Source organism: Mastigoproctus giganteus, chromosome 4 (genome assembly GCF_048544385.1).
Source record: "Mastigoproctus giganteus isolate SK-2022 chromosome 4, ASM4854438v1, whole genome shotgun sequence".
NCBI classification, from domain to species: domain Eukaryota; kingdom Metazoa; phylum Arthropoda; class Arachnida; order Uropygi; family Thelyphonidae; genus Mastigoproctus; species Mastigoproctus giganteus.
This window is the reverse complement of record NC_143578.1, coordinates 148,588,481-148,602,589: the sequence shown is the minus strand read 5'-3', so window position 1 is coordinate 148,602,589 and position 14,109 is coordinate 148,588,481. Positions and strand designations below refer to the sequence as shown.

Genomic DNA, 14,109 nt, shown 5'->3' with positions numbered 1-14,109 from the left:
CCTTATTCTGTAAGGGATTTATTAACCAATATATCCTTACAGAATAAGGGACAAAAGACAGTAAAGAGTCTGTCTCTTGTAGAGTGAAATAGAGGTATGGTATTTAAGGGGAGGGAAGGAGAGAGAGAGAGAGAGCGAGCACGAGCGAGCGAAAGTGAGAGATTTTCTGTTGAAAAATAATTTCCCACTAAGAATAACTTGGAAGAATTGTAATCAGTGTCGTAACTAGAAAAAGTGGGCCCCAATACAAAGTTTAGTGTGGCTCTTCCCCCTGAAAATATTTGTTTTGGTAAAAATAAAAAAATCCTTAAAAATTGCCCTGGAAGCTAATACATTTCACCTCTATTTACTGTAGTTTCATTTGTGCTGTGCAGCTAGCAATCAATAAACATGCTTTGTGTGAAAAAAATTATTATTCGTAGACATAGTAAATTTTATCATAAACATAACTAAAAACTTAAATTTTTTTTCTGTTTCGGGCAGAGGGCAGTTGGCCCCAAATGCACTGCATTAGCATAGTTTGCCACTGATTGTAATGAATTTTGTTGGCTTCAAATATGTTTGTTTTTAAAAAAGAATGTTTATATTTTCATATTGCATTTTGTCCACCCTAAGGTGTTGTTAAAAGAACTGAGTTGTAATACACCAATCAGTCACCTTGAATCTTTGACTACAGCCTTGTGCCATGCTACAGGAAGTAGTGCTTACAGTGCTGTTCTGAAAATCACTTATTAATATGCAATTTACTGAAAGAACTTGAAACATTTATTTTCTTAAAATGTTTATCACTAGTGATAAAACAATGATATTATTATAATAAAGTGGAATATATATTGAAATTACTTAAAAATGAACTTCATGTTTTAATTTCATTCTTGTTTATAACACAGAGAAACCAAAACTTCATCTGAATGGACTGTATGGGAAAATAATCAGAGTCAGAGCTACTGATCCTCTCAACATTAATATACCTTTAACAGGAGCTCCATCACCCAGTGTCACTTGGTCTTTCAATAAAAAAATTATAATTCCCAGCAATCGTATTCAGACAGAATTTCTAGATGAAAGTGTGAATTTGACAATTCCTGTATCCCAGAGAACAGATAGTGGAAAATATACGGTACTGGCCAAAAATCAATATGGAGAAGATTCAGCTGACATAACTGTTCTAGTTTATGGTATGTCCTAGTTTATCTGAGTAAATTAAGAATTTTTAAAGTTAACCAATTTATTTTTTTAACCAAAGTAACAATTCATAATATATTTAATAGCTTTATGCTAATTAGTCATCCTATTAGATTTTATATATATTAATTCCTAATTATCCCTATTTCGATTTCACTATCATCAATGTTATATTTGTTAACTGAAATGCATTCATTAGTTCACTAATGTGTCCTTTGATGTAAAAATTTGTGTAATGTATGTGTGTGTTACATTTCAGTTTCTTTCAATTTTTCTTTCTATAAATTAGCTGCACTTTTTAGTTTTTCTGTGATTAATAGAAGTGAAATGTAAATAACTAATAATCTTGTTATCAGTTAATTACTAGTTAATTCAGTGATATAGCATTGTGCATTTACATCATTGTTCATAGTTGAATTTTCAAATCAAACTAAAAGTTCGTATATAACGCATCATTTTACTATATCCCATTTTGCAAAATCTTTAACTCAATGAGTTGCCTATCTCTTTTACTTCAATAAGTAACACTTTTCTAGAAAAGTCCACTGTTACTTATTCTCTATTGAGTATTACTACTACTACTACAGTTTTGGAGTTTGACTCCTGGTTAGTGGTCAAGTTGAAAGGTTCAAAATAAACAGTGATGCAAATGCACCATATTATACCATAGTCTGAAGTTTCTAATACTTTGAAGCTTATAGCCCTAAAGGTTTAGTAGCCTGAATATATACCTTTTGACATTTCTCACTTTGTGTGTAAATAACTCACAACTGGGTTGTCAGCTCTTACACCGTGGGTACTTACCTGCCTACCAACAAGAAATCAATAAACTCTGCAAAAGTGCCACCTAGATGATGGTACTCAACTGAGAATAATAAAAGCAAGCATCTCTAAATGGAGAAGTGTTACTTATTAGAAGTATATGAGGTAGGCAATTTACTCTGAAGTATTTCACAATATAAAATACATTGAAATGATGCCTGATACAAAGTGGGAAAAAGACTAATAGATTAACAGTAGCCACTGGTAGAGGTGAAAGAGATTCTTGCACTGCTTCTATTGGAATGAACAGAAGCCTGAAAAACAAGATACAGGATATTTCAGAGACTGCTGCGCGTCATTGCTGTACAAGTTGTTTGTTGTTTGTTTGGTTTTAAGGAGCATTATCAACTAAGGTCATATTGCTCCGGGATATGCGATGGTCATACCCTGACCTTTCCACATCCTACGTATTTGGTGGTGACAGGCTCGAACCCCGGTCTAATCAAGAAGCATGTGCTACGCACTGCTGCTCCTTCCCACCTGGCTACGGAGGCGCCGCGGTACAAGTAAACACATGGGTTGTGTTAGGGTAGCTAAGAATAGAAACAGGTGCATGTATACTTGCATGTACACCAATGCTAGGAGTTTAGTAAATAAATTTGATGAATTTGAGGTATTGCTGAAACATCAAAGGCAGATATTGTTGGGATATCAGAGACGTGGTGTCACACAGATATAAGGAATGCAGAACTGGAATTTGGGGAGTACAACGTCTACAGAAAGGATAGACAGGATAGGAAGGGAGAAGAGATTATGCTATTAGTTAAGAAACACATAAAATCCAAGGAAGTGAAGCCAGTCGACATCGCTGGACAGTGCAGTGTCGAGTCAGTTTAGTGTGACATAAGCATTGGGAGATCAAAATTGAGAGTAGGAGTGTGCTATAGGCCTAAAGACTCTGATGAGTATAATAAGAAACTGTACAGGGAAATAGAGTGGGCCAGTAAATCAGAAAGTCTTATAATGGGGAATTTTAATTTCCCAGATATTGACTGGAATTTGGGGGCTGGTCACTCACACACTAGCAAGGCTTTTGTGGATTTATTGGATGATTGTTTTCTACATCAGCATGTTCGGGAGGCAACTAGAGGGAGTAATACTCTTGATTTGATTATCAGTAGTGATTTTTCATGCATTAAGAATCTGCAGATAAATGAACCACTAGGTGGAAGTGATCACAGTGTGCTGAAGTGGGATTTACTCAAATAGGTAACTACCATTAGGGGTAAAGGGAAGGGTTATTGCTTCCGTAAAGGAGACTACGATGGACTGAGACAGTATTTAAATTCTATACAGTGGGACCAACTGATGATGTTACCAACAGCAAATTCAAAATGGGAAGCATTCAAAAAACTTATCTTGGAAGCTACTAGGCTTTACATACCAACTAAGAAATATTGTTCAAGGTTTAGGCCTAAATGGATGTCAGATGAACTAATGAGACATATGGCAGAGAAGAAAAATGCATGGGATACATACAAATTAACACGTGAGACAGAAGCCTATGTTAGATACAAATTGATCTGTAACCAAGTTACAAAAGAGGTTAGGCAGGCGAAGGCAGATTACGAGAAATCTTTGGCAACGGATGCAAAGAAAAACAGCAAAGAGTTCTTTACTTATGTAAACTCTAGAAGGAAGGGGAAGAATCAGATTGGTCCACTTGATATCGATGGGTCAACTGTTGATGATCCTGCTCAGGTAGCTAACCAACTAAATTAATATTTTGCATCGATATTCACACATGAGGGGTTCTTCAGCGCGGGGACTGCCAGAGGTGTATTCAACTCTGGCAGTAAGCTAGAGAATCTTGTAATAACTGAGAGTAAAGTGGAGGAGAAATTGTTCAAGATAAAGACAAGAAAGGCACCTGGGGTGGATGGGATATATCCAGTTATATTAAAGGAGGCAGCAAAGGAAGTAAACAAACCCTTAGCCATAATTATGAGAGCTTCCTTGGACTCAGGGGAGGTACCCACAAACTGGAGTTGTGCAAATGTGACCCCAATTCACAAAGGAGGATCAAAGGCTGACACAAGTAATTATAGACCTGTGAGTTTAACTTCTGTTTCAGGAAAATTAATGCAGGTACTGGTTAAAGAAGCACTGCAGGATCATTTAGACAAGACTTCAGTTATAGCTCGGACACATCATGGTTTTGTTAAGGGGAAGTCTTGCCTGACCAACTTGATTGGATACAATGATGCAGTCACAAAAGAACTGGATGCAGGGAATAACTTTGATATTATATACTTGGATCTTAGAAAGGCTTTTGATACTGTTGCACATGGAGGACTGCTGCACAAATTGGAGCAGTGTGGCATTGGAGGCAAATTGCTGCTATGGATAAAGGGGTGGTTGAGAGGGAGAAGACAGAGAGTGGTAATCAATGGACACTGCTCATCGTGGACTAATGTTATCAGTGGAGTCCCTCAGGGTTCAGTGTTGGGTCCATTATTGTTTTCTGTATTTATAAATGATATTGATGATGGTATATCAAGCTTAATGTCCAAGTTTGCAGACAATACGAAGGTTGGCAGCGTTGTCAAGGACACTACTGACACTATGCTGCTGCAACAGGATCTGGAAAGGTTGAGCAGATGGGCTGAGAGGTAGTAGTAGTAGTAGTAGTGGTAAATGAAGTTTAACATTCACAAATGTAAAGTACTACATATGGGAAACAGCAACCCCAGAGCAACGTATCAACTCTGTGGTACTACACTGACAGTGGTAGAGAATTAAAGGGACCTGGGGGTTGTTTTGCAGGCAGATACGAAGTTCTCTGAGCAGTGCAGATGGGCTGCAAGAGTAGCTCATGGTGAATTGTCAATGATATATAGGAATTTTTCTAGCAGGGATAAGGAGGTGATTATTCCCTTGTATAAGGCAATGGTCAGACCACACCTAGAGTACTGTATACAGGTCTGGAAGCCTCATTTCAAGAAGGATGTAGAGCTGCTGGAACGAGTACAAAGGGCAACAAGATTAGTGAATGGAACAAAGGGTTGCTCTTACGAAGAAAGGCTTAAGTTTTGCAAATTACAGTGTCTGGAGACTAGGCACCAGTGAAGTGATCTGATAGAGGTGTATAAAGCCTTGAGTGGTTTGAGCATGCCCAATGCTGATGGGATTCTTCCTCTTGCTCAGAATAATCACCTGAGTGGGAATAAATTCAAATTGAGGAAACACAGATGTAGGATATACGTGAGGAAATTTGCCTTTAGCTAGCGGGTGGTTGGTTGGTGGAACAGACTTCCATCTCTTGTCGTGGAAGTTGTTAGCCTAAATAAGTTTAAGGCTCAGCTGGACATGTATTTCAGTGCCTCCGTAGCCAGGTGGGAAGGAGCAGCAGTGCATAGCACACGCTTCTTGATTAGACCGGGTTTCGAGCCCGTCACCACCAAATACGGAGGATGTGGAAAGGTCCGGGAATGACCACTGCATATCCCGGAGCAATATGGTCTTATTTGCTAATGCTCCTAAAAAACCAAACAACAACATGGACAGGTATTTCGAACGAACAGAAGGGTGAAGTGGAAGTGGTTTTTTTTTTTTTTTTTTGGCTGATGCTGAATAATCTTTCTTTCTTGCATCAAATGCCTCTACTAATGCTAATGATACAGACTTTTGTTAGTTATAAAAATTCAACTTTTTATGAAGAATGATACAAATGCATATGACCAGAATGTGAATTTTCTCATAATTTTAAGCTTATAGTTCTATAATTCTATTAGTATTAATTAATTAAGTGGGCCCCAATAGCCTGGTTAGCATGAGCGCTAGGCTGTACTGAGTGGAGTGTGCAGGGTTCGAGACTAGCTGTTGGTAGTCATGGATTTCCTCCTCAGTATCTTGAGTTGGTCAGTCTCAAGGCTGGGTGCTACTAGCAGGTAAAATCAAAGGATCCTGAATAGGAATGCATTTGATATATAAAAAAAAAAAAAAAAAAAATTAATTAACTAATTATATAAAAAGTTATGCATATGTAATACTTTACTTGTTTTCTACTGGATTTTTTAATAAAAATTGAAATGCACTAAGTACTGCACCCATATGCAGTACTTTGCATTTGTCAATGTTAAACTTCAGTTGCCACATCTCAGCCCATCTGCCCAACATTTCTAGATCCTGCTGCATTAGCACACTGCCATTACACTCATTAATAATCATGCCGACTTTAGTATCATCTGCAAACTAGGATATTAAGCCTGATATACCTTCATCAATTTCATTGATAAATATGCAAAACAACAGTTGGTCCAACACCAAACCCTGAGCGACTCCACTAATAACATTTGTCCAAGAAGAGCAGTGTCCACTGATTACTACTCTCTGTCTTCTCCCAATCAACCATCCCTTTATACATAGTTGCAACTTGCTCTTAATGCCATACTGCTCCACCTTTTATAGTAGTCTTCCATGCACAACAGTATCAAAAGCTTTCCTGAAATCAAAGTATATGATAATCAAAATTAATTTTTTGCCTCCAGCTCCTTTGTGACCACATCATAGCATCCAATGAAATAGGTCAGACAAGACTTCCCCTTAATGAACACATGCTAACCAATGTTAACAGGAGAGACTGCTTCTACAGGAATGGGATTCACTGAAATAGAAGGGGTGCAAGAATATTTACTGATGCTATCAAGGCAGTGTTAGGTGGGTCGGAAAACTGCTAGGTTGGGGGCATACATGGACTGAGGGGTTAACAGTAGCTACTGGCAAAGGTGAAAGCGATTCTTGCACTACTTCTATTGGAATGAGCAGCAGCCAGCAAAGCAAGTTGATGGGAATTTCAGAGACTGCTGGGAGTCAACACGGAAGAAGTAAATAAATGGGCTGTGTTAGGATAGCTAGGAATAAGAACAGGTGCATGCATACTTGCGTGTTCACCAGTGCTAGGAGTTTAGTAAATAAATTTGATGAATTTGAGGTGTTGGTCAAAACATCAAAGGCAGATATTGTTGGAATATCGGGGACGTGGTGTCACACAGATATAAGGAATGCAGAATTGGATTTTGTGAGTACAATATGATACGTACAAAAAGGATAGATAGGAGAGGAGAGGGGTCATGCTGTTAGTTAAGAAACACATAAAATCTAGGGAAGTGTAACCAGTTGACATGGGTGGCCGTGGACAGTGCAATGTAATGTTGAGTCAGTTTGGTGTGCCGTAGACACTAGAAAAGCGAAATAGAGAGTAGGAGTATGTTATAGGCCTAATGACTCTCATGGATATAATGAACAACTGTACAGAGAAATAGAGTGGGCCAGTAAATCAGATTGTCTTATAATGGGGGATTTTAACTTCCCAGATATTGAATGGGAGTTATGGATTTGTTACTCACACACTAGCAAGGCTTTTTTTGGAATTATTGGATGATTGTTTTCTACAACAGCATGTTTGAGAGGCAACCAGAGGGTGTAATACTCTTGATCTGATTATCAGTAGTGATTCTTCTTGCATTAAGAATTTGCAGATAAAGGAACGACTAGATGGCATTGATCACAGGTTGCTGATGTGGGATTTAATCAAAGATGTAAATACTGTCAGGGGTAAAAGTAAGGGTTTTTTGCTTTCGTAAAAATGACTACGATGGTCTGAGACAGTTTTTAAAGTCTATACAATGGGACCACCTGATGATGCCAACAGCAAATTTGAATGGGAAGCATTCAAGGAAGTACTCTTGGATGCTACTAGGCTTTTTGTCCCAACTAAGAAATACTGTCCAAGGTTTAGGAGTGAATGGATGTCAGATGAACAAATGAGACTTGTGGCAGAGAAGAAAATGCATGGGATGCATATAAATCATCAGATGACACAGAAGCCTATGGTAGATATAAGATAGTATGTAATCACTAGGTAAGCAAAGGCAGATTACGAGAAATCTTTGGCAAACAATTCAAAGAAAAAATGTAAAAGCTTCTTTACTTCGGTAAACTCTAGAAAGAAGAGGATGAATCAGATTGGTCCACTTGACTTTGATGTTTCGATTGTTGATGAACCTGCTGAGGTAGCTGGCAAACTGAATGAGTATTTTGCATCTACATCTGCACATGAGGTCTGTATGGAAGTGGAGGCCAGAAGCTTAGCAAACTTTGGCAGGAGCTAAAAGATTTTGTAATAACTGAGAGCAAATTGGAGGAGAAATTGTTGAAATTGAACATAAGAAATACACTTTGGGTGGACGGGATCTATCCAGTTATATTATAGGAAACAGCAAAGGAAGTAAGCAAACACTTGGCCATAATTTTGAAAGCTTCTTTGGACTCAGGGGAGTGCCCCATGGATTAGAGATGTGGAAATGTGTCCCCAGTTCACAAAGGAGGAACAAAGGGTGACACTGGTAATTACAGACCTGTTAGTCTAACTTCTGTTCCAGGGAAAATAATAGAGTCACTGGTTAAGGAAGCAATCATCTGGATCATCTGGACAGGACTGTTCAGACACAGCATGGATTTGTTAAGGGGAAGTCTTGTCTGACAAATTTGATTGGATACTATGATGTGGTCACAAAGGAGCTGGATGCAAAGAATAAATTTGATATCATATGTTTGGATTTTAGGAAAGCTTTTGATACTGTGGCATATGGAAGTCTACTTTACGAATTGGAGCAGTATGGCATTAAGGGCAGGATGCTACAATGGGTAAAAGGATGGTTGAGTGGGAAAAGACAGAGAGTGGTTATCAATGGACACTGCTCTTCATTGACTAATGTTATTAGTGTAGGCCCCAGGTTTCAGAGTGGCCCCATTGTTGGTTTGGTAGTTATCAATGATATTGATGAAGGAATATCATGGTTAAGTTCGCAGACTATACAGAGGTTGGCAGGGTTGTTAATGACAGTAGTAATAGTGCGCTACTTCAACAGGATCTAGAAAAGTTGAGCAGATGGGCTGAGAGGTGGCAACTGAAGTTTGATATTGAGAAATATAAACTACTGCATGTCGGTAGCAGTAACCCCAGAGTAACGTATCAACTCAGTGTAGTGGAGAATGAAAAGGACCTGAGGGTAACTGTGCAGTCAGATATGATGTTTTCTGAATAGTGCAAAAAGGCTGCAACAGTAGATCATAGTGCCTTGTCAATGATATACAGGAATTTTTCTAGCAGGGATAAGGGGTTGATTGTCCCTTTGTATAAGGCAATGATCAAGCCACACCTTCAGTACTGTTTGCAGATCTGTAAGTCTCATTTTAAGAAGGATGTAGAACTGCTCGAATGAGTGCAGAGAAGTCCAATGAGATTGGTGTATGGAACAATGGTTTTCTCTTACAAAGAATGACTTCAGTTCTGCAAATTGCAGTATCTGGAGCTGAGGTGTATAAGGCCTTGAATGCTTTAAGCAAACTCAATGCTGATGGGATTCTTCTTCTTGCCCAGATTAGTCACCTGAGGGGACATAAATTCAAATTGAGGAAAGGCAGTTGTAGAATAGATAACAGATGAGTGGAAATTTGCCTTTTGCCAGTGGGTGGTTGATAGCTAGTACAAACTTCCAACTGTCATTGTAGAACTTGACCGAATAATAAATTCATAGCACAACTAGACGAACATTTGCTGTTAATGGAGGGTGAAATGGGAAGGTTTTTTTTTTTTTTTTGGCTGATGCTGTAGAGGCTTGTTGCATCATATGCCTCTGCTAATGCTGTGTCTAAACTATAACTAGTCTTGTTTAGATGATCCTGGATTGCTTCTTTAACCACTGATTCCATTATATTCCCCAGAACAGAAGTTACAGGTCTCTTATTACTCATGTTATTCTTTGTACCTCCTTTGTGAATTCGGGTTACATTTACAAATATGCAGTCAGTGGGGATTTCCTCTGAGTCCAAGGATGCTCTCAGTATTATGGCTTGCTAAAGGGGTGCTAACTTTCTTTGCCACCTTCTTTAATATAACTCGATAGATCTTATCCACCCCAAGTGAATTTATTTTGTTTAACTTCAACAATTTCTTTTCCGCTTTGCTCTCAGTTATTGCAAAATCACTAAGCTCTTTATTTGAGTTTAATAAGCTTCTGTACTCGCTTTATGAATAAAGCATTAGCAAAGGCATATGATGCAAGAAAGCAAGCTTATATAGCATCAGCCAAAAAAAAAAAAAAAAAAAAAAAAAACCCCTTATATCACCCATCCACTCGCTCCAAATGTTTGTCAAGTTCTGCCTTGAATCTGTTTAAGCTATCAACCTCTACAACGACAGATGGAAGTTTGTTCCAGCAATCAACCACCCGCTGACTAAAGGCAAATTTCTCCACATCTACTCTACAACCGTCTTTCCTCAATTTGAATTTATGCCCTCTCGGGCGATTATTCTGAGAGAGAGGAGGAATCCCATCACCATTGAGCATGCTCAAACAATTCAAGGCTTTATATACCTCAATCAGATCACCTTGCAGGTGCTTCGTATCCACACTCTGTAATTTGCAAAATGTAAGTCTTTCTTTGTAAGAGCAATCCTTTGTTCCATTCACTAATCTTGTTGCCCTTCTCTGTACTCGTTCCAACAGCTCTACATCCTTCTTAAAATGAGGCCTCCAGACCTGTATACAGTATTCAAGGTGTGGCCTGACCATTGCCTTATACAAGGGAATAATCACCTCCTTATCCATGCTAGAAAAATTCCTGTATATCATTGACAAGACACCACGAGCTACACTTGTAGACCATCTGCACTGCTCAGAAAACTTCATATCTGCCTGCACAATTACCAAAAGGGCCTGTTCATTCTCTACCACTGTCAGTGTGGTACCACAGAGTTGATACATTACTATGGGATTACTCCTTCCCATATGTAGTACTTTACATTTCTCAATGTTAAACCTCATTTGCTACCTCTCAGCCCATCTGCTCAACTTTTCTAGATCCTGTTGCAGGAGAATACTGTCATTAGTGTCCTTAACAACCCTCCAACCTTTGCATCGTCTGCAGTTTTGGACATTAAGCTTGATATCCATCATCAGTATCATTTATAAATACAGAAAACAACAACGGCCCAATACTGAACCCTAAGGGACTTCACTAATAACATTAGTCCATGAAGAGCAGTGGCCATTGATTACCACTCTCTGTCTTCTCCCACTCAACCATCCCTTTATCCATAGCAGCAGTTTGCCTCCAATGCCACACTTCTCCAATATGTGCAGCAGTCTTTCATGTGCAACAGTATCAAAGGCTTTTCTAAGATCCAAATATACGATATCAAAGTTATTCTTTGCATCCATTTCCTTTGTGACTACATCATAGTATCCAATCAAATTAGTCAGACAAGACTTCCCCTTAACAAACCCATTCTCTGTGTCCGAGCTATAACCAAAGTCTTATCTAGATGATCCTACAATGCTTCTTTAACCAGTGCCTCCATTAATTTCCCTGGAACAGAAGTTAAACTAACAGGTCTGTAATTACATGTGTCTCTCTTTTATCCTCCTTTGTGGATTGAGGTCACATTTGTGCATTTCCAGTGTATGGGTACCTCCCCAGAGTCCATTGAAGCTCTCATAATTGTGGCTAAAGTTTTGCTTACTTCCTTTGCTGCCTCCTTTAATATAACTGGATAGATTCCATCCACCCCAGGTGCCTTTCTTGTGTTTATCTTGAACAATTTCTCCTTCACTTTACTCTCAGTTATTACAAGATTATCTAGCTTACTGCCAGAGTTGAATACACCTCTGGCAGTCCCCTCCCTGAATAACTCCTCATGTGTGAATGTCGATGCAAAATATTCATTCAGTTTGTTAGCTACCTGAGCAGGTTCATCAACAGTTGAACCATCGATATCAAGTGGACCAATCTGATTCATCCCCTTCCTTCTAGAGTTTACATAAGTAAAGGACTCTTTGCTGTTTTTCTTTGCAGCCTTTGCCAAATATTTCTCGTAATCTGCCTTCACCTGCCTAACCTCCTTTGTAACTTGTTTACAGACATTTTTTTCTCCGTCACATGTCTAATTAGTTCATCTGACATCCATTTAAGCCTAAATCTTGAACAATATTTCTTTGTTGGTATGAAAAGCTTAGTAGCTTCCAAGATTAATTCTTTGAATGCTTCCCATTTTGAACTTGCTGTTGTTAACATCATCCACACCCTATAGTATTTAAATACTGTCTCAGACCACCATAATCACCTTTACTTCCTTACAGAATTCCTCATGTGTGAATATAGATGCAAAATACTCATTCAGTTTGTCAGCTAACTTAGTAGGATCATCAACAGTCGAACCATCAATATCAAGTGGACCAATCAGATTCATACCCTTTCTTCTAGAGTTTATACAAGTAAAGGAGTACTTGCTGTTTTTCTTAATATCCTTTGCCGAAGATTTCTCGTAATCCACCTTCGCTTGCCGAACTCTCCTTTGTCACTTGATTGCAGACTAGCTTAAATCTACCATAGGCTTCTCTATCACCTCATAATTTATATGTATCCCATAATTTATATGTATTACATCAGCATGTTTGGGAGGCAACTAGAGGGAGTAATACTCTTGATTTGATTATCAGTAGTGATTCTTCATTCATTAAGAATCAGCAGATAAAGGAACCACTATGTGGCAGTGATTACAGTGTGCTGAATTGGGATTTACACAAAGAGGTAACTACCATCAAGGGTAAAGGGAACGGTTTTTGCTTTCGTAAAGGCGACTACGATGTTCTGAGACAGTATTTAAATTCTATACAGTGGGATCAACTGATGATGTTACCTGCTGTTATCAACAGCAAATTCAAAATGGGAAGCATTCAAAGAACTGATCTTGGAAGCTACTAGGCTTTACATACCAACTAAGAAATATTGTTCGAGGTTTAAGCCTAAATGGACATTAGGTGGACTAATAAGACATGTGGTAGAGAAGAAAAAATGCATGGATACATATAAATTAACATGTGACACAGAAGCCTATGATAGATATAAGTTGATCTGTAACCAAGTTAAAAAGGAGGTTAGGCAGGTGAAGGCAGATTACGAGAAATCTTTGGCAACGGATGCAAAGAAAAACAGCAAAGAGTTCTGTACTTATGTAAACTCTAGAAGGAATGGGATGATTCAGATTGGTCCACTTGGCATCGATGGTTCAACTGTTGATGATCCTGTCCAGGTAGCTAACAAACTAAATGAATATTTTGCATCGACATTCACACATGAGGAGTTTTTCAGTGAGGGGAATGCCAGAGGTGTATTCAACTTTGACAGTAAGCTAGATAATCTTGAAATAACTGAGAGTAAAGTGGAGGATAAATTGTTGAAGATAAACACAAGAAAGGCACCTGAGGTGGATGGGATCTGTCCAGTTATATTAAAGGAGGCAGCAAAGGAAGTAAGCAAACCCTTAGCCATAATTATGGAGCTTCCGTGGACTCAGGGGAGGTACCCATAGACTGGAGATGTGCAAATGTGACCCCAATTCGCAAAGGAGGATCAACTGCTGACACAATTAATTAAAGACCTTGGTGTTTAACTTCTGTTCCTGGAAAATTAATGGAGGCACTGGTTAAAGAAGCAGTGCAGGATCATCTAGACAAGACTTCAGTTATAGCTTGGACACAGCATGGTTTTGTTAAGGGAAAGTCTTGCCTGACCAATTTGATTGGATACTATGATGCAGTCACAAAAGAACTGGATGCAGGGAATAACTTTTATATTATATACTTGGATCTTAGAAAGGCTTTTTACTGTTGCACATGGAAGACTGCTGCACAAATTGGAGCAGTTTGGCAATGGAGGCAAATTGCTGCTATGGATAAAGGGGTGGTTGAGGTGGAGAAGACAGAGAGTGGTAATCAATGGACACTGCTCATGGTGGACTAATGTTTTTAGTGGAATCCCTCAGGGTTCAGTGTTGGGTCCATTATTGTTTTCTGATATACCATCATCAATAATACTGATGATGGTATATCAAGCTTAATGTCCAAGTTTGCAGATGTTACAAAGGTTGGCAGGGTTGTTAAGGACACTACTGACACTATGCTGCTGCAGCAGGATCTGGAAAGGTTGAGCAGATGGGCGGAGAGGTGGCAAATGAAGTTTAACCTTGACAAATGTAAAGTACTACATATGGGAAATAGCAACCCCAGAGCCACGTATCAACTCTGTGGTACTACA

General features: G+C 38.7%; 1 protein-coding gene across 1 annotated transcript in view; it reads left to right on the top strand.

The window, feature by feature from the left end:
* The window catches only part of LOC150087120 (twitchin-like), a 3,511,780-nt gene that overhangs the window by 2,259,967 nt on the left and 1,237,704 nt on the right, over window positions 1-14,109 (top strand). The window contains 1 exon segment of the mRNA XM_090372971.1: window positions 891-1,178. Within this exon segment, the coding sequence (XP_090229097.1) occupies window positions 891-1,178 (288 nt within the window).